The sequence below is a fragment of the Vidua chalybeata genome, chromosome 3, assembly GCF_026979565.1.
Source record: "Vidua chalybeata isolate OUT-0048 chromosome 3, bVidCha1 merged haplotype, whole genome shotgun sequence".
Classification (NCBI taxonomy): domain Eukaryota; kingdom Metazoa; phylum Chordata; class Aves; order Passeriformes; family Viduidae; genus Vidua; species Vidua chalybeata.
Window position 1 is genome coordinate 113,391,203 of NC_071532.1, and position 19,071 is coordinate 113,410,273.

General features: G+C 70.1%; 1 protein-coding gene across 2 annotated transcripts; it reads left to right on the forward strand.

Moving 5' to 3' along the window:
- Window positions 1–513: 513 nt before the first annotated feature.
- Window positions 514–17,128, forward strand: DPYSL5 (dihydropyrimidinase like 5). Of its 2 annotated transcripts, none has more exons than XM_053936772.1 (13): window positions 514–583; window positions 5,028–5,292; window positions 6,271–6,429; window positions 7,051–7,230; window positions 7,318–7,386; window positions 7,567–7,611; window positions 7,748–7,823; window positions 10,451–10,607; window positions 11,359–11,500; window positions 11,722–11,864; window positions 11,953–12,160; window positions 13,476–13,644; window positions 15,011–17,128. In XM_053936772.1, the coding sequence occupies exons 2-13, from the start codon at window positions 5,032–5,034 to the stop codon at window positions 15,094–15,096; spliced, it is 1,695 nt and encodes a 564-aa protein (XP_053792747.1). In that variant the 5' UTR covers window positions 514–583; window positions 5,028–5,031; the 3' UTR covers window positions 15,097–17,128. The 2 variants fall into 2 exon arrangements, with proteins under 2 accessions (XP_053792747.1, XP_053792748.1); XM_053936773.1 differs by lacking the exon at window positions 514–583 and adding an exon at window positions 714–738.
- Window positions 17,129–19,071: the final 1,943 nt, after the last annotated feature.

Below are 19,071 nucleotides of genomic sequence, written 5' to 3' on the forward strand. Positions count from 1 at the left end.
GGGGGTGTCACCGGGGTGTCACGGGGGGGTCCCGGCGGTGTCCCGGGGGGTGTCACCGGGGTGTCACGGGGGGGTCCCGGGGGTGTCACGGGGGTGTCACCGGGGTGTCACGGGGGGGTCCCGGGGGTGTCACGGGGGTGTCACCGGGGTGTCACGGGGGGGTCCCGGCGGTGTCCCGGGGGGTGTCACCGGGGTGTCACGGGGGGGTCCCGGCGGTGTCCCGGGGGGTGTCACCGGGGTGTCACGGGGGGGTCCCGGGAGTGTCCCGGGGGTGTCACCGGGGTGTCCCGGGGGTGTCACGGGGGGGTCCAGGGGTCACCGGGGGTCTCCGCGCGCGCTCCGTCACCACGGCAACAGCGCGTGCAGGTGGCGGGGGGGGCGGAGCCCCGGGCCCTGGCCCCGCCCCCTCCGCCTGTCAGTCACGTCGCGCGCAGCCCACCCTGCTGGGGGCTCGGCCCCGCCCCCGGCCGCCAGGACGGGCGGCGATTGGTCCAGGCGCGGCGAGGCCCCGCCCCCGCGGCGCAGGTTCGGGTGAGAGGCGATCGCGGCCGGAGCGGCACCGGGAGCGGCACCGGAGCGGGAGGTACCGGCGGGGCCGGGCGGGGCCGGGTTGGGTTGAGTTGGGCTGAGCCGAGCCGAGCCGGGCTGGGCCGGGCCGGGCCGGGCCGTGCTCGGCTTTTCCTTTCCCGCACCTGCGGACCTGGCTCGTTATCGCGACGGGTTGGACAATCGCGACAGGTGCGTGTGTCTCGACAGGCGCGAGTGAATCGGCAGGCGAGGATGGAGGGGAGCGCCCCGCCATCCCCGCCCGGGGCGCTTCGCGCGGTATCGCCGGGCAGAAAAGCTGCATGTGGCCGCCGCCCACCCATGGCGACACACCTGTCGCGACAGGCGATGTTGTCGCGACAGCGCGAGGGGTTCGCCTCGGCGGAGTGTAATGCCGGGCACGGCTGCTCGTCCTCGAGCGGGCCCGGCTCCCTCGTCGGCGCCCTGTCGCGATCGGAAGCGGAGCAGCAGGTGCGCGGGGCACGGCGGAGCGGGGACCCCGGGGCGGCGGGGCCGCGGGGCCGAGGGGCGGCGGGGGTCCCGCCGGGCCCGGCTCATTGTTCCGCCGGGTCTCCCGGGCGGCCCCGCCCCGGCTCGGAGCATCCTTTGTGCTGGGCGGCCCCGGGCTTTGTCTGCGGAGCCGCCCCGGGCCGGCGAGACCGGGACCCCCCGCGCCTCCGGACCCCGCACGGGGACCCCCCGCACGCCCCGCACCGCGCTCCGGGGACCCAGGGCAGCGGCACCGCCCCCGAGCCTCGCCCGGGCCCGGCCCAGCCCGGGGCTGCGCCCAGCCCAGCGCCGCACACCGGGGGCCGGCCCGGCGCTCCGGCGGGGACCCCCGGCCGGGCCCCCCCGTCTGGCAGCAGCCCGGTTTCGGTGACCGCCGCTCCGGCCTCCTGCCGCAATGGCCTTGGGGTCAGCGCCGGGGGGTGACGGGGACCTGGGAGCGGCGATGGGACCCCCCCCGTGTCCCCGCAGCCTGCGCCGGGACCCCGCGCAGCGCCCCGCGCCCGCTCGGGCGTGGCCGCGCAGTGCCCGTTCCCGTGCCCGTTCCCGTGCCCGTTCCCGTGCCCGGGCTGGGCCGGGCCGGGCCAAGGTGCCCGCGGGGACGAGGACCGCCCGCAGCATCCCGGGCTTGGCGGCAGCAGCTCTGACGGAGCATCCTTCTCCCGCCGATCGCCGTCCCCGCGGGTCCCCGGGTCCTTCCCGGGGCGGTGGCTCGGTGACACCGCAGCTCGTCCCGGCCCGGGGGCGGTCGGTGCGACCCCGGCAGCGGGACAGCGGCACCAGCCCGGCCACGGCCGTAGCGGAGCCGGGGCAGGGCTGGGGGCCGCGGTGCGGGGACCCACCCGCCGGGGCGTCTCTCGGGCGGGGAGCGATGCCCACCCAGCCGCCGCCTCTGGCCGGGGACAAGCAGCGGTCGCGGGTCGTTGTCACCGGAGCGGCGGTCACCAAGCCCAGCCTGACAAAGGGGAGCCCCCGCCGGCGGGGTGGGCGCAGGGTGGGGTCGGGCAGGGTGGGTGCCGGGGTCTCGCCGGCGCAGACAAAAGCGGGGGGCGGCGAGGGGGCCCCCCGGCCCCGCCGCGCCGCACAATGCGGCAGCCCCGGCACAAAGGCCGGGCCCGGCAGCCGCCCCGACCCCAACAGGTGCCCCCGGCAGCCCCCCCGGCCTGGGGGTCCCTTTGTCCCGCCGGGGTCACAGCTGTCCTCGCGGCAGCCGGCGGGGCCGGGGGGGCTGCGAGCCCCCCGAACGGTCGCGCCGCTTTGTGTGCCGGGAAGCGGAGCCGCGGCCGCCGCCCGCCGAGCCGGCCGAGCCGGGGGCTGCGGCGCGGGGTGGGCGGGGGTCCCCGGGGTGTCTGCCGGTGGCCCCCCCCCCCGGCGCTGACGCTGCGTTTCTGCCCTGCTCGGAGCCCGTTGTCTGGCAGAAGCCTCTGGCCACCGCGCCAGCGCGGCCACCGCCGGGCGATGCTGGCTGTGCCACCGCGCTGCAGCGGCTGGCTGGAACGCGGGCAGGGCCCCGGTGACACCGGGGACGGTGCCGTGCTTGCACTGTGGCCCGGGCTGGGGGACAGAGGGACAGAGCCCCCGGGGACGCTCAGTCTGAGCCCGGGTGTTAGCTGGGGACACTGGTGTGAGCTGGGGGGACTGAGTGGGAGCGCTGGGTGTGATCTGGGGGGCAGTGAGGGCGAAATGGCAGCGCTGGCGTGCCTGACAGGCCACCGTGGGCACCCAGCGCTGGGCACGGGCCCGGTGGCGTGGGGACATCAGGGCTGTGCCGGGGGTGGCTGCCAGGGGTGGGAAGGGTGCCTGGAACAGCGGCACGAGGGCAGCGTGGTGGCAGCAGCGTGGGTGGCTCCACGGTGGCCGAGGCCACAGGCAGCAAGTGGAGCTGCCAGCTCTCCTCTGTGCACGGTGAACAGCCCACGCTTGTGCCCCAGCAATGCCCTGTCCCCTTGCCAGCCCCACACCCCTCCTGCCCACGCAGGGCAGCCCCCCCCCGTGCCCCGCTCCCCCGTGCCAGGGGTCTCACGGTGCCCGGTGCTGCGGCACCGCTGGCAGTCGCGTGCTCCGTGCTCCAGATCCGTCACCGCAGCCCGCTTTCATCTCGGGATGCGGCGTGCCGCCTCCCCCACGCCCCCTCTGCACTGTGCCACCCCCTCCTGCGTCTCCTGCCCGGCCCGGCCCTGCCCTGGGGTCCCAGGGGCTCACAGGGCCAGCGTGCCCCGCGGCGGCACTGTCGGCACCAGCTCGTCCCCTCTGGCCTCACCCCACCGAGGACGATCTCTGCCCCGATGTCTTGTCCCTGATGTCGGTCAGGGCGGGCCCTGACCGGTGTGGGGACTCGGAGGGTCCTTGGCTGGGGCTGACCCCCTTGTTCCTGTCGTCCCCCTCGTCCCCCACGGTGCAGCCCCGGGCCCAGGTGTCCCCAGCACAGCCCTCGCGATGGGGCAGCAGCTTCCCCATGTGCCTGAGGCAGAGCTGGGGGCAGGTGTGGGCACCCCTGGTGCCAGTGCCCGGCGTGCCACAGTGGCCTGGCACGCTGCACGAGGTCGCTGCCACCCCGCCCTGGTCCCCTGGGGGCTCCTGAGCAGTGTCACAGCTGTGCATGCCGGTGACATTCCCGAGGGGGGGGCCGCCTGCCGGACCCCGGCAGCTGCTGCTGCTGCTCTGTGCCGAGGTGAGGGCACCAGGACAAGGCGCCAGCTGGCACCGGGATCACCCAGGGCAGCCCCTGTGCAGCCAGGGCCAGGAGCCGGCCCACCAAGGGCTGCTGGCCCCCCCCCCAGTGCAGCGGTGGTCCCTGGGAACACTTGTCCCCACCCCTGCAGCTGCGGTGGCCCGTGGCCTGGGAATGCCCAGCTGCCGGCAAAGCCCGGCCCAGCCTCACGGCCACCAAGGGCTCCTGCCAGCCCTGGTGCCCGAGAAGCCATGTGCTGCCCAGCAGGTGCTGGGGTGGGCACCGGAGATCCCTGGCACAGCTCAGGACGGTCCCTTCGGAGCTGCCCCGGTCTCAGCACCCGCCCGGGGCCGCCGTGGGGCTGTGGCAGCACCAGCCCTCACCCCTGCCACGAGCTCCCTGCCCCGGCAGCAGCAGCCTCTGCCCACGGCTCAGTTCTGGCCCCTGGGGCCTGTGCCAGGGGCTGGGTGGGCACCAGGGGCCGTTCCCGCTGCGCTGCCCGGTGCCAGCGTCGTGTCAGCCGTGCCCGACTGCCCCACGCTGCCCGTGGGTGCTGGGGCTCTGTCTCGTGGAGGGGTCCCTGCAGCGGGGACAGTGAGGCAGGGGTCTCTTTGTGGGTCTCTGCAGTGAGGTCTCTGCTCTGGGGGTTCTGGCGGGGGTCCCAGCCCACCTCGTGCCCCCCGGGTGGGCACAGCTGGCACGTGCCGTCCCTGCTCTGACGGGTCGATGGTGTTTGACCTTCACCAAATGATTTATTGATCCTGTCTGGGGATGCCCCTCGCTGCCGGGGGCTCAGGCAGTGCTGAGGCAGGGCGGGGGTCTCTGGCAGAGCTGGCACCTCACGGGGCAGTGGGCAGAGACTGAGTGATGCCAGCCCTGGTGCTGTCCGTGCCAGTCCCGCTCACTCGCGGGGACAAGGTGGGCAGCCTGCCCCGGGGCGTGGGCGCTGTCACTTTGTGGGGACGCCCACGGCACACGTGGCAATGGCAGCAGAGGGTGGCAGGGATGGGGTCTGGCAGCCCTGCCCGGGCGCTGGGCCTGCAGGGGGGTGGCACTGGCCGGGGTGCAGCCTGGATGTCACTGCAGCGGGGCTCTCGGCAGGGAGGCAGCCCCAGCTCCGTGCCAGGCCCCTCCTCTGCACGGATTTCCCGGGATAATCCATCGCCGTGGCCCGTGCAGGATGCGCAGCCGCGGGGCTCAGCCCTGCCCACACCGGGGCACCTCCGGCCGGGGCGGGCAGCGGAGCGACCCCCAGCCGCGGGGGGCTCCCGGTGGTCACCCCGCCGCCGCCTCTGCCCCGCAGCACCATGATGGCCAACGCGGCCACCATGCGGATCCTCATCAAGGGGGGCAAGGTGGTGAACGACGACTGCACCGTCGAGGCCGACGTCTACATCGAGAACGGCATCATCCAGCAAGTGGGGCGCGAGCTGATGATCCCCGGCGGCGCCAAGGTCATCGACGCCACCGGCAAGCTCGTCATCCCGGGCGGCATCGACACCAGCACCCACTTCCACCAGACCTTCATGAACGCCACCTGCGTCGATGACTTCTACCACGGCACCAAGGTAGCCCCGCGGCTACCCCGAGCCCTGCCCTGCGGGCTCTGCTGCCCGCCCTGGGGGCTCCCTGCGGGCACGGATTGGTGCAGGCAGCTCGCAGCCCCGCGGGCATCCCAGGATCGTTGTGGCGTGGCACCGCCTGTCCCCGTGTCCCCATCCATCATGTCCCCCCGCTGTGACAACCCTCCTCCCGCGCTGCGGCCGTGGCACCCTGTGCCAGCTCGGGCACCTCCCCGTGCCGGTGGCACTGTGTACTGAGTGTTGCCGCCTGGGAGCGTCAAGGGGCCAGCCCAGGATTGTCCCTGCAGCTTGTCCCACTGTCCCCAGCTCCCACACAGAGCAGCCATTGTGCCAGGCCCGCGCTGGCCGTGCCTGTCCCCAGGGTGTCCCCAGGGTGCCCGGTGTCCCTGGGCAGGGGGCTCGGCGCTGTGCTGGAGGGAAGGGGCCTGTGCAATGCCCAGGGGCGCCACATGCCAGGCCTGCTCCCTGTCGCTGTCACCCGCCTCGTGGCACCTCCCGAGAGGGCCGATGGGCAAAGGAGCTTTGGGGATTAGCGGGGCCGGGTGAGCCGGGGACAGCGGCGGCGCCACCGCGCCTGCACCGCCGCCCACGCTGCCGCGGGGTGGGGGGGGCTCCCCGCGGCCCCGTCCCACGCGGGGCTCTGTGCCGGGGGGCTGCTGGCTCCCTCAGCACCCCAAACTCAGGGGTTGGGCTGGGGGGGGGGGGGCAGTGGGTGCCCCGGTCGTGGCAGGATGGGGCTCTCCAGATGTGCCGTGCGGCCAGATGTGCTGCTGCAGAGGGGCAGCCATTGCTGGGGGCGGGGGGGTTGCAGGGGTCCCTGCCTGCACCCAGGACCCCCGCATGGCTGTGGGCAATGCGCACACCTGGCACCTGCCCGGCGCCTGGGGGCTCACCTGGCTCAGGGCAGGGCAGGGGCGGTGCCGGGGGGATGAGCCCTGACCCCTCCCTGTGCCCCCCGCGCAGGCAGCGCTGGTGGGGGGCACGACGATGATCATCGGGCACGTCCTGCCCGACAAGGAGACGTCGCTGCTGGACGCCTACGAGAAGTGCCGCAGCCTGGCCGACCCCAAGGTGTGCTGCGACTACGCCTTGCACATGGGCATCACCTGGTGGGCGCCCAAGGTGAGCGTGGCCCGGCTCCGGGAGCAGCTGCCGGGGCTAATTCCCAGCCCCGCTGATCCCATTAGCTGCCCGGGGGGGTGGGCTGAGCCCCCAGGATGCCTTTTGAGCTGCCCTGAGCCGGGCTCAGCGGGGCAGGGGCTCAGGGGTGCCCCGGGGCAAGGGGTCCCGGTGGGGCTGAGCCCCTGGCTGGGGCAGGGAAGGTGCTGCTGCTGCTCCATGGAGGGAAGCAGGGTGCCCGGGGCTGGTGGTCCCAGCCCGGGGGGACCCCAACCCGCAGCAGGACCCTCCCATGGGGGGCGGCAGGCAGGACTGGTGACCAGACCCCCCATCCCACGGCAGACTCAGCCCCTGCAATCCCCTCAAAGCTGCTGGAGCGGGATCAGACCTGGCTCCCGGCTGTGCTGCGGGGAGACCCCAGCCCTGACCGCCCCCCCCTTCCAGCAGAGCAGGGGCAGAGGGATGGAGCGGGTACCCCCTGGGGGCAGGAAAATCCCTTCTGCTCCCCCCCCCCAGCATCTGTCACTCCCCGTGTCACCCACAAATCCACGTCCCCACGTGCCCAGGGGGTGGCCGGGGCCCCTCGTGGAGGGAGGCCCCGCTTTGACCCCGCTCCCGGCGCAGGTGAAGGCGGAGATGGAGACGCTGGTGCGGGAGAAGGGGGTGAACTCCTTCCAGATGTTCATGACCTACAAGGACCTGTACATGCTGCGGGACAGCGAGCTCTACCAGGTCCTGCGCGCCTGCCGCGACATCGGCGCCATCGCCCGCGTCCACGCCGAGAACGGCGAGCTGGTGGCCGAGGTGAGGGCAGGGCCCGGGGTGGGGGGGGGCGGTGGGCGCCCAGCTGGGGCAGCAGAACCTTCACCCCGACCCCCCCAAATTCCGCAGGGAGCCAAGGAAGCGCTGGATCTGGGCATTACGGGGCCAGAGGGCATCGAGATCAGCCGGCCTGAGGAGGTAGGTGACGGCAGGCGGCACCGCGTCGCTGCAGCGGCGGCACGGGATGTGGCCGGGATGTGGCCGGGATGCTCCGGGGCACCCGCCTAGCTGCCAACACGCGTCCGTGTGTCACCCGCGCGCCCGCCGGTGCCGCCGTCGTGCGTCAGGTGTGTCACACCGCCCGCTCTCTCTCTGCAGCTGGAGGCTGAGGCCACGCACCGCGTCATCACCATCGCCAACCGGGTGAGTGTCCTGGGCGTCGCCCGGCTCGGGGTGGGCGTCGCGGCCCCACGGGGGTCCCTGTGCCTCCGTCGGGGTGCAGGGACCCCGCAGGGGGCCGGGTGCCGTGGAGACAGCGCCACCGACCCCCTCTCCGCAGACCCACTGCCCTGTGTACCTGGTGAACGTCTCCAGCATGTCCGCGGGGGATGTCATCGCCGCTGCCAAGATGCAGGGTAGGGGACACGGGGGGCGCCTCCCTCCCCAGCACAGCCGTGGGCAAGGGGCACCCGTGTGGGCGCGGGGAAACCCCCTGGCCCAGCACACGCGTGGGCTTGGAGGGATGGGGACACGGGCTGCGGAGCTGTGGGCATGCGGACAGACACGCGGACGGACACACGGACACGGAGAGACACAGGCACGGGCAGACACACGGACACCCACAGACATGGGCACGGACAGACACACGGACAGACAGACACATGGATACCCACAGACATGGGCACGGACAGACACACGGACAGACACACAGACACGGACAGACACACGGGCACGGACAGACACACAGACACATGGACACGGGCAAACACAGGCACAGACAGACACACAGACACAGACAGAGACACGGACATGGATAGACACACAGGGACAGACACACAGGGACAGACACATGGGCAGGGACAGACACACGGACACGGACAGACACAGGTACCCACAGACACACAGGGACAGACACACAGGCACGGACAGAGGTATGGGGACAGACACACGGACATGGACAGAGACACAGGGACAGACACACGGGGACAGACACATGAACACGGGGGCAGACACATGGGTATGGACAGACAGACACACGGGCATGGACAGACACGCGGGCACGAATACATGGCACACACACCTGAGCACACACAGGTCACACAGGTCACACACAGGTCACATATGGCATACACACCTGAGCACACACAGGTCACACACGGCATAGACACAGGACACACAGGTCACACACATGGCACACACACAGGTCACACACAGGTCACACACACAGGTCACACAGGTCACACACAGGTCACATATGGCATACACACCTGAGCACACACAGGTCACACACGGCATAGACACAGGACACACAGGTCACACACATGGCACACACACAGGTCACACACAGGTCACACACACAGGTCACACAGGTCACACACAGGTCACATATGGCATACACACCTGAGCACACACAGGTCACACACGGCATAGACACAGGACACACAGGTCACACACATGGCACACACGCAGGTCACACACAGGTCACACACACAGGTCACACAGGTCACACATGGCACACACACCTGAGCACACACAGGTCACACAGGTCACATATGGCACACATATGGACACACACAAGTCACACATGGCACACACAGGTCACACAGGTCACACACAGGACACACCTGAGCACACACATGGCACACATGGCACACACAGGTCACACACATGGCACACACAGGTCACACAGGTCACACACAGGTCACACAGGTCACACACAGGTCACACACATGGCACACACCTGAGCACACACAGGTCACACACATGGCACACACAGGTCACACAGGTCACACACAGGTCACACAGGTCACACACAGGTCACACACATGGCACACACCTGAGCACACACAGGTCACACACAGGTCACACACATGGCACACACAGGTCACACAGGTCACACACAGGTCACCTGAGCACACACAGGTCACGCACAGGTCACACCTGAGCACACACCTGAGCACACACAGGTCACACAGGTCACACACAGGTCACACACCTGAGCACACACAGGTCACACACAGGACACACCTGAGCACACACCTGAGCACACACCTGAGCACACACAGGTCACACACAGGTCACACACAGGTCACACACAGGTCACACACAGGTCACACACATGGCACACACAGGACACACCTGAGCACACACAGGTCACATATGGCACACACACGTCACACAGGTCACACACAGGTCACACACCTGAGCACACACAGGTCACATATGGCACACACACATGTCACACAGGTCACACACAGGTCACACACACTGAGCACACACCTGAGCACACACAGGTCACACACAGGTCACACACAGGTCACACACCTGAGCACACACATGGCACACACACAGGTCACACGGGTCACACACCTGAGCACACACACAGGTCACACACAGGTCACACAGGTCACACACAGGTCACACACATGGCACACACAGGTCACACACAGGTCACACACAGGTCACACACCTGAGCACACACATGGCACACACACAGGTCACACGGGTCACACACCTGAGCACACACACAGGTCACACACAGGTCACACACAGATCACACAGGTCACACACAGGTCACACACATGGCACACACAGGTCACACAGGTCACACACCTGAGCACACACATAGCACACACACAGGTCACACACAGGTCACACACAGGTCACACACATGTCACACAGGTCACACACAGGTCACACACAGGTCACACACATGGCACACACAGGTCACACAGGTCACACACAGGTCACACACCTGAGCACACACATGGCACACACACAGGTCACACGGGTCACACACCTGAGCACACACACAGGTCACACACAGGTCACACAGGTCACACACAGGTCACACACAGGTCACACACATGGCACACACAGGTCACACAGGTCACACACAGGTCACACACAGGTCACACACATGTCACACACCGGACAGAGCGCTCCCGCCCCGACGGGAGCACGGCCACGCCGGCACGGGCAGCGCCCACACGCGTGCCCCCGCGCGCCCGCCTGTAGCACACGCGTGTGCCTCCCCCGGCAGGGAAGGTGGTGTACGCGGAGACGACCACGGCGCACGCCACGCTCACCGGGCTGCACTACTACCACCAGGACTGGTTCCACGCCGCCGCCTACGTCACCGTGCCGCCGCTGCGCCTCGACACCAACACCTCCGCCTACCTCATGAGCCTGCTCGCCAAGTGAGGCCTGCCCCGGGCGCCTCTCCCTGCCCCGGGGCACACGGCCCCGCCGCTTGCCAGCGCTCTCTGGGCATCCCGGTGCCCGGCACAGCCAGGTGTCCCCCCCGGGTGCCCGGCTGTGCCACCGCCCCGGGCACTCTGCTCCCCTGCGCTCCCCTCGAGGCACCTCGTCCTCTGGGCACCCCACGTGGTGGGCATCGTGCTCCCTGTGCACCCCTGGGGACACGCTCTGCGGGCCCTGCGCTTCCCAAGTGCTCGCTGAGCTCCTGGGCTGTGCGTGCTGCACTCACCCACTCCCTGCTCAGGTGCCACTTTCCCCGGGCACCCTGATCTCCAGGCACCCCCTGGTGCGGGTGCCCCCTTCCTTGGGTGCCCCATTCCCTGGTTGTCCCATTCCCTCGGTGCCCCATTCCCTGGACACTCATCTCCCTGGGCACCCTGATCTCCAGGCACCCCATGGTGTGGGTGCGCCATTCCCTCGGTGCCCCATTCCCTCGGTGCCCCATTCCCTGGACACTCAGCTCCCTGGGCACCCTGATCTCCAGGCACCCCCTAGTGTGGGTGCCCCCTTCCCTGGGTGCCCCCTTCCCTGGGTGTCCCATTCCCTGGGTGCCCCATTCCCTGGGCACTGAGCTCCCCCGGCACCCCATGGCAGGGGTACCCCGTTCCCTGATTTCTGGGCTCCCGGGGCACCCCAAGCAGCCCTGGCAGTGCCACACCCCCCCGGCCCAGCCTGCTCTGTCCCCCACAGCGACACGTTGAACATCGTGGCCTCGGACCACCGGCCCTTCAGCACCAAGCAGAAGGCCATGGGCAAGGAGGACTTCACCAAGATCCCGCACGGTGTCAGCGGGGTGCAGGACCGCATGAACATCATCTGGGAGCGTGGCGTGGTACGGCACTGGTGCCGGGGGCTCGCAGGGGCCCGGGTGGGACAGCCCACGGGGTGTTCACCCCCTGGCACGGGGGCGGCGGGCAAGGAGCTCCCCAGAGCACCCCAGCGGGGCCTGGCAAGGCCTGACCCCGCAGCACGCCTGGGGTTTTTGGGGGACTGGGGGGGGGGGTGACAGGGAGCGTCACGGCCCAGCCCATCCTCACCCCGCTCCGGCGGCAGGTGGGGGGCAAGATGGATGAGAACCGCTTCGTGGCCGTGACCAGCTCCAACGCTGCCAAGATCCACAACCTGTACCCCCGCAAGGGCCGGATCATCCCCGGCGCTGACGCCGACGTCGTGGTCTGGGACCCCGAGGCCACCAAGTAGGTGCAGCCCACGGCGGGGGGGGGGGCCGGGGAAGGCTCCCTGTGCCCCCAGCAGCCACTGAGGGCCCCGTCCCCCCCTGCCCAGGACCATCTCTGCCAGCACCCAGGTGCAGGGCGGGGACATCAACCTGTACGAGAACATGCGGTGCCACGGGGTGCCCCTGGTCACCATCAGCCGCGGGCGCGTGGTCTACGAGAATGGCGTCTTCATGTGCGCCGAGGGCACCGGCAAGTTCTGCCCGCTGCGCTCCTTCCCCGACATCGCCTACAAGAAACTGGTGCAGCGGGAGAAGGTACGGGGGGCAGCGGTGGCCGTGCCAGAGCGGTGCCGTGGCTGTGCCAGAGCGGTGCCGTGGCCGTGCCTTGGTTGTGCCATGGCCATGCCTCGGCTGTGCCGTGGCTGTGCCAGAGCAGTGCCGTGGCTGTGCCTCAGCTGTGCCGTGGCTGTGCCAGACCGGTGCCATGGCCGTGCCAGAGTGGTGCCGTAGCTGTGCCGTGGCTGTGCCATGGCTGTGCCAGAGCAGTGCTGTGGCTGTGCCAGAGTGGTGCCATGGCCATGCCTCGGCTGTGCCATGGCCATGCCTCGGCTGTGCCATGGCTGTGCCATAGCGGTGCCATGGCTGTGCCATAGCAATGCCGTGGCTGTGCCAAGGCTGTGCCATAGCGGTGCCATCGCCGTGCCACGGCGATGCCACGGTGCGGGACAGGGCTGCACCGTGCTGGCTGCTGGAGGGGACAGGGGGCAGTGGCTGTGCCAGAGGCGGCTCTGTGCCAGGCCGATGCCACGCCGTGCCGGAGCGTGTGCCAGGAGCGCAGAGCGGGGTCAGTGTGTGACAAAGGACCCCCCCCGGCTCCTTGCCAGCGCTGGCAGTGCACGGGGACAGGTGTCCCAACAGGTGTGTGGCCCGTGGCCGTTCCAAGGCATGCGCTGACCATCAAGGCTCGCCGTGCCCCCACCCAGGCTCTGCCCTTTGCTGGCTCTCCCAGGGCAGCCCCACAGCTCACGGTGGCCCCCGGCGCACCGGGACAGGGACACGAGCGGCCGGGGCTGCCCGGCGGTGACAGCCGGGAGCTCTGGCTGTCCCTGTCACTGGGGACCCGCGGTGCCCCCTCGCTGTGGCTATAGGGGACAGGCTGGGGGACAGCGTGCTGCTGATGCTGCAAGGGAAGGGGCACTGGGGGCTCTCAGGCAGGGGATGGCCAGCGCTGGGGCGCTTGTCGGGAGCTCCGTGTGCCTGGGGGGGCACAGGGCATCGCATGGGCTTGGCTTGGCTTGGCTTGGCTTGGCTTGGCTTGGCTTGGCTTGGCTTTGCCCGGGGGGACGGGGCGAGGGGCTGCTCTGCCAGGGCCACCCACCTCCCCCAGCCCCTGCTCCTGCCCTGCGCTGCTTGGCACCGGGAGCCCCACCGCCCGCCCAGCAGCTCTCCGAGAGCCCCCTCCCCAGCCGCAGCCCCCTGCCCAGCCCCAGCACGCCCCGGCCCCTTCCCCCCGCCCCCGCCCGGCCGATCCGCACCCCGCTGCCGGGCCCTGGCGCCCCGCTGGCCCCGCTGGCCCCGCTGGCCCGGCCGCAGCTGATGCTCTCTCCGCTCTCTCTCTCGCTCCCGGCAGAGTCTGAAGCTGCGGGGTGTGGATCGCACCCCGTACCTGGGGGACGTGGCCGTGGTTGTGCATGCCGGGAAAAAAGAGACGGGGACGCCCCTGGCCGATACGCCCACCCGGCCGGCCACGCGACACGGGGGCATGAGGGACCTGCACGAGTCCAGCTTCAGCCTGTCCGGTAAGAGCGGGGCCGCAGAGGGCCCCGGGGCTCGCCCGCAGCCCCCCTCCGGTGGCTTCTGGCACCAGCCAGGCCCTTGTCCGTCCCCCCCCCCCCCCCCCCCCGGGGTGTCCCTGTTGTCCCCGCCACCTCGCAGGGCGCTCCCGCTGCCAGCGCAGGGTGTGCCGGCATCCCTCCGCTAGGGCTGTCCTGTCACCCCCTTCTCCAGGCTGTCCCCGTCCCCCTGCAGGGCTCCCCCAAAGCCCCCCAGCCGTCCCCGCGCCCCCAGCCCAAGCGCAGCCCCCCCTGTCCCGGGCAGGGCCGTGGCAGAGCAGGCGATGCCCCGGTCCCGGAGCTGCGGCCCCCGGCCCGCGCCCCCCGCTCCGCGCACCGTCCGTCGTGCGGCCGCGCCGGTGGGGCGGGCCGGGGGCTGCGCCAGCGGGGGGGCACCGGGGCTCTGTGGGACGGGCGGGGCCGCGCGCTGCACCGGGCAGCCCCTCCCGGGGGCTCGGGGCCGTTCCGTGCCGGCCGGCGCCGCCCGGGGCTCCGCTGGCACCGGCGGCTCCTCCGCTGGCACCGGCGGCTCCGTCCTCGGGCGGGGCGCGGGCACGGGGGGGCAGCGCTGGCACAGGGCAGGGCGGCGGGAGGCGCTGGTCAGTGGGGTCAGTACGGGTCAGTGCGGGTCAGTGGGGTCAGTGCTGGTCTGTGGGGTCAGTGGGGTCAGTACGGGTCAGTGAGGTCAGTGCTGGTCAGTGGGGTCAGGGCTGGTCAGCGCTGGTCAGTGAGGTCAGTGCTGGTCACTGCTGATCAGCTCTGGTCAGTGCTGGGTCAGTGCTGGTCAGGGCTGGTCAGTGCTGGTCAGCGCTGGTCAGGGCTGGGTCAGGGCTGGGTCACCGCTGGTCAGTGAGGTCACTGCTGGTCAGCGCTGGTCAATTCTGGTCACTGCTGGTCAGTGCTGGTCAGCATTGGTCACTGCTGGTCACTGCTGGTCCGTGCTGGTCAGCGCTGGTCAGCGCTGGTCACTGCTGGTCAGCACTGGTCAGTACTGGTCACTGCTGGTCAGCACTGGTCAGCACTGGTCACTGCTGGTCAGCACTGGTCAGTACTGGTCACTGCTGGTCAGCACTGGTCAGAGGTGGTCAGTTCTGGTCACTGCTGGTCAGCACTGGTGACTGCTGGTCAGCACTGGTCAGCACTGGTCACTGCTGGTCAGCACTGGTCAGCGCTGGTCAGAGCTCCCCACGTGCAGCACAGCCGCGGTGGGACGGGGGGCACAAAGCCCCCGCTGTCCCCGTGGTGCCGGCGGTGCTGAGGTGCCAGGGGGTCACGGGGCTGTGCCCGGCCCCCCCCCCGGCCCCTGCCGACCGCCCGTCCGTGTGTCCGGCAGGTTCTCAGATCGATGACCACGTTCCAAAACGAGCCTCGGCCCGGATTCTCGCTCCCCCCGGGGGCCGGTCGAGCGGCATCTGGTAGAGCCGGGGACCTGTCCCCCGAGTGAGGAGCAGGCGCCGCGCCCCCGGACCCGGACCCGGCTCCGGCGGGGCTCCCCTCGCCGCGGGGGCCCCGCCCGGTCCCCCGTGCTGCCGGCGGGGCCGTGCCGGCGGCGGGGCCGTGCGCGGGGGCCGCGGAGGGCCGGGGGGCAGTGGGTGCACCCCCCCCCCCCCAGGCCCTTTTCTGTTTGCACGTTGGATTTGGATCAGTGAATTTTTGACTTGTTTGTGCATCACGTGGAAATACTCTGAAGTGGTTTGTGTCACTAGCGTAGGGGAGACGCAGGGACGACCCCCCCCCCCACACACACCCCTTTCTGCCCCATCCCTGAAGCCCGTCCCAAACCCACCCCCCCATCCTGGTCAGGGCTGGTCAGGGCTGGTCAGGGCTGGTCATCCCATTCCTGCCCCCTTCCATTCCCATCTCTTCTCCCCCATCCCTGAACCCTGTCCCAAACCCACCCCCCCATCCTGAGCCCATTCCTGCCCCTTCCATCGCCAGCTCTCCGTCCCCCATCCCTGACCCCCCATCTCCATCCCTGACCCCCCATCTCCACCCCTGACCCCCCATCCCCCATCCCTGACCCCCCATGTCCATCCCTGACCCCCCATCCCCCATCCCTGACCCCCCATCTCCATCCCTGACCCCCCATCCCCCACCCCTGACCCCCCATCTCCATCCCTGACCCCCCATCTCCACCCCTGACCCCCCATCTCCATCTCTGACCCCCCATCTCCATCCTTGACCCCCCCCCCATCCCTGACCCCCCATCCCCCATCCCTGACCCCCCATCTCCATCCCTGACCCCCCATCCCCCACCCCTGACCCCCCATCTCCATCCCTGACCCCCCATCTCCACCCCTGACCCCCCATCTCCATCTCTGACCCCCCATCTCCACCCCTGACCCCCATCCCCCATCCCTGACCCCCCATGTCCATCCCTGACCCCCCATCCCCCATCCCTGACCCCCCATCTCCATCCCTGACCCCCCATCCCCCATCCCTGACCCCCCATCCCCCACCCCTGACCCCCCATCCCCCATCCCTGACCCCCCATCTCCATCCCTGACCCCCCATCCCCCATCCCTGACCCCCCATCTCCATCCTGACCCCTCCTTCCAGCCCCCCATTTCCCGCTCTCCGTCCCCCATCCCTGACCCCCCATCTCCATCCCTGACCCCCCATCCCCCACCCCTGACCCCCCATCTCCACCCCTGACCCCCCATCTCCCTCCCTGACCTTGTCACCAGCCCCCATCCCTGACCCCCACCTGCACCCCCATTTCTGCCCCCCTGCAAGCCCCAAAGCTCCAGCCCTGGCCCCCATCCCCATCCCTGCGCCTCCCCATCCCCACACGCCCCTTCCTCCCCACCTTGAGCCCCCCCTGCCCCGCAGTGAGTGGTGTCACACACCTGGGCCACACACCTGGGTCACACACCTGTGTCACACAAGTGTCACACCTGGGTCACACACCTGGGTCACACCTGCACAGGCCCGGGGGGTGTTTGCACACGCGTGTGCACAGGTGAACCCCTGGGTGTGGTCACCTCCCAGGTCGCCCCTCACCTGCCAGGTGTGGTCCCAGGTCATTGCTCACCTGCCAGGTGAGGTCCCAGGTCATTGCTCACCTGCCAGGTGTGGTCTCAAGTCACCCCTCACCTGCCAGGTGTGGTCCCAGGTCAGTTCTCACCTGCCAGGTGAGGTCCTGGTCACCTCCCAGGTCCCCCCTCACCTGCCAGGTGCGGTCCCAGGTCCCCCCTCACCTGCCAGCCCCCAGCCCTGCCCCCGGGCCCGTGTGTGTGTGTGCCCCCCCCCAGGGGTCCCTCTGCCCTGGTTTTTGGGGTGTCCCGGCCCTGGTCCCTCCCGCCCCCCGTCCCTGTGCCCTCCCCCTGTAGGTGCCTGTAGGTGTTTGGGGGCCGGCGGGCCCTGGGGGGGTCCCGAGCCCCCCGGGGTTCCCGCACGGCCGATTTAGGAACATGCCGTCCTGTGTGCTCATTAAAGACCGTTCACAGCGCTGGCCGCGCCTCTCTGGGGCCGGGGCGGACGGGACAGGGATGGGACAGGGACGGGACAGGGACGGGACAGGGACGGGACAGGGACGGGACAGGGACGGGACAGGGATGGGACAGGGACGGGACAGGGATGGGGCAGGGACGGGACAGGGACGGGACAGGGACGGGACAGGGACGGGACAGGGATGGGGCAGGGATGGGGCAGGGATGGGACAGGGACGGGACAGGGACGGGACAGGGATGGGGCAGGGACGGGACAGGGACGGGACAGGGATGGGGCAGGGATGGGGCAGGGACGGGACAGGGACGGGACAGGGATGGGACAGGGATGGGACAGGGATGGGGCAGGGATGGGACAGGGATGGGACAGGGATGGGGCAGGGATTGGGGACAGGGATGGGACAGGGACGGGACAGGGACGGGACAGGGATGGGGCAGGGACGGGACAGGGATGGGGCAGGGATGGGGCAGGGATGGGACAGGGATGGGGTCAGGGATGGGGACAGGGATTGGGGACAGGGATGGGACAGGGATGGGACAGGGACAGGGACAGGGATGGTGACAGGGATGGTGTCAGGGGTCAGGGGTGGGGCAGGGATGGGCTCAGGGATGGGGGGCAGGGGGCAGTGGGTCAGGGGTCAGGGGTCAGGGGGGCAGCCTTAGGGACCCCACAGCCACGGCCCCGGGGCGAGGGACCCCCCCTCTTCTGCACTGGGGACAGGAAGGGCCCTGACACGGGGGGACACGGGGACACAGAGGGGACACAGGGACATGGGGACCATGGGGACATGGGGAGAGACACAGGGGGACACGGGGACACGGGAGGACATGGGGACACAGAGGGGACACAGGGACACTGAGGGGACCATGGGGACACAGGGGGACACAGGGACATGGGGGGACACGGGGACATGGGGAGAGACACAGGGGGACACAGGGACATGGGGGGACACAGGGACACGGGGGGACATGGGGGGGACACAGGGACACAGGGGGACACAGGGACACTGAGGGGACACAGGGACACAGAGGGGACCATGGGGACATGGGGACATAGGGGGACACGGGGACACGGGGGGACATGGGGACACAGAGGGGATCGTGGGGACACGGGGGGACATGGGGACATGGGGAGAGACACAGGGGGACACAGGGACATGGGGGACATGAGGACACGGGGGGACACAGGGGGACATGGGGACACGGGAGGACATGGGGACACAGAGGGACACAGGGACATGGGGGGACATGGGGACACGGGGGGACACAGGGACACGGGGAGAGACGCAGGAGGACACAGGGACATGGGGGGACACAGGGACACAGAGGGGACCATGGGGACACGGGGACGTGGGGGGACACGGGGGGACACGTGGACACAGAGGGGACCATGGGGACACGGGCAGACACACCCGGGGACACGGGGAGGACACGCGTGAAGGTTTGGGGACACGCGTGGGGACAGGCAGGGCGATGGGCCACCCGGGACACGCGTGAAGGTTTGGGGACACGCGTGGGGACACGGTAAGACAAGGCGGGTCACGCTCTGGCCCTGTCACCCTCTGCTGGGGAGCACAGGGGGTGTGGGGGGCTCTGGGTGGGGGCCCCAGGAGGAGCCTTGAAGGGTCACAGAACGGTCCCGGGAGGGTCCCCGACGGTGCTGGGGGTGTTTGGGGGGCTCTGGGATGTTATGGGGGGCTCTGGGGTGTTATGGGGGGGTCTGGAGGTGTTATGGGGGGTCTGGGGTGTTATGGGGGTCTGGGGGTGTTTAGGAGGGTCTGAGATGTTATGGGGGGTCTGGGGTGTTATGGGGGTCTAGGGGTGTTTAGGGGGGCTCTGGGGTGTTATGGGGGAGTCTGGGGTGTTATGGAGGGCTCTGGGGGTGTTTTGGGGGCTCTGGGGTGTTATGAGGGGCTCTGGGGTGTTATGGAGGGCTCTGGGGGTG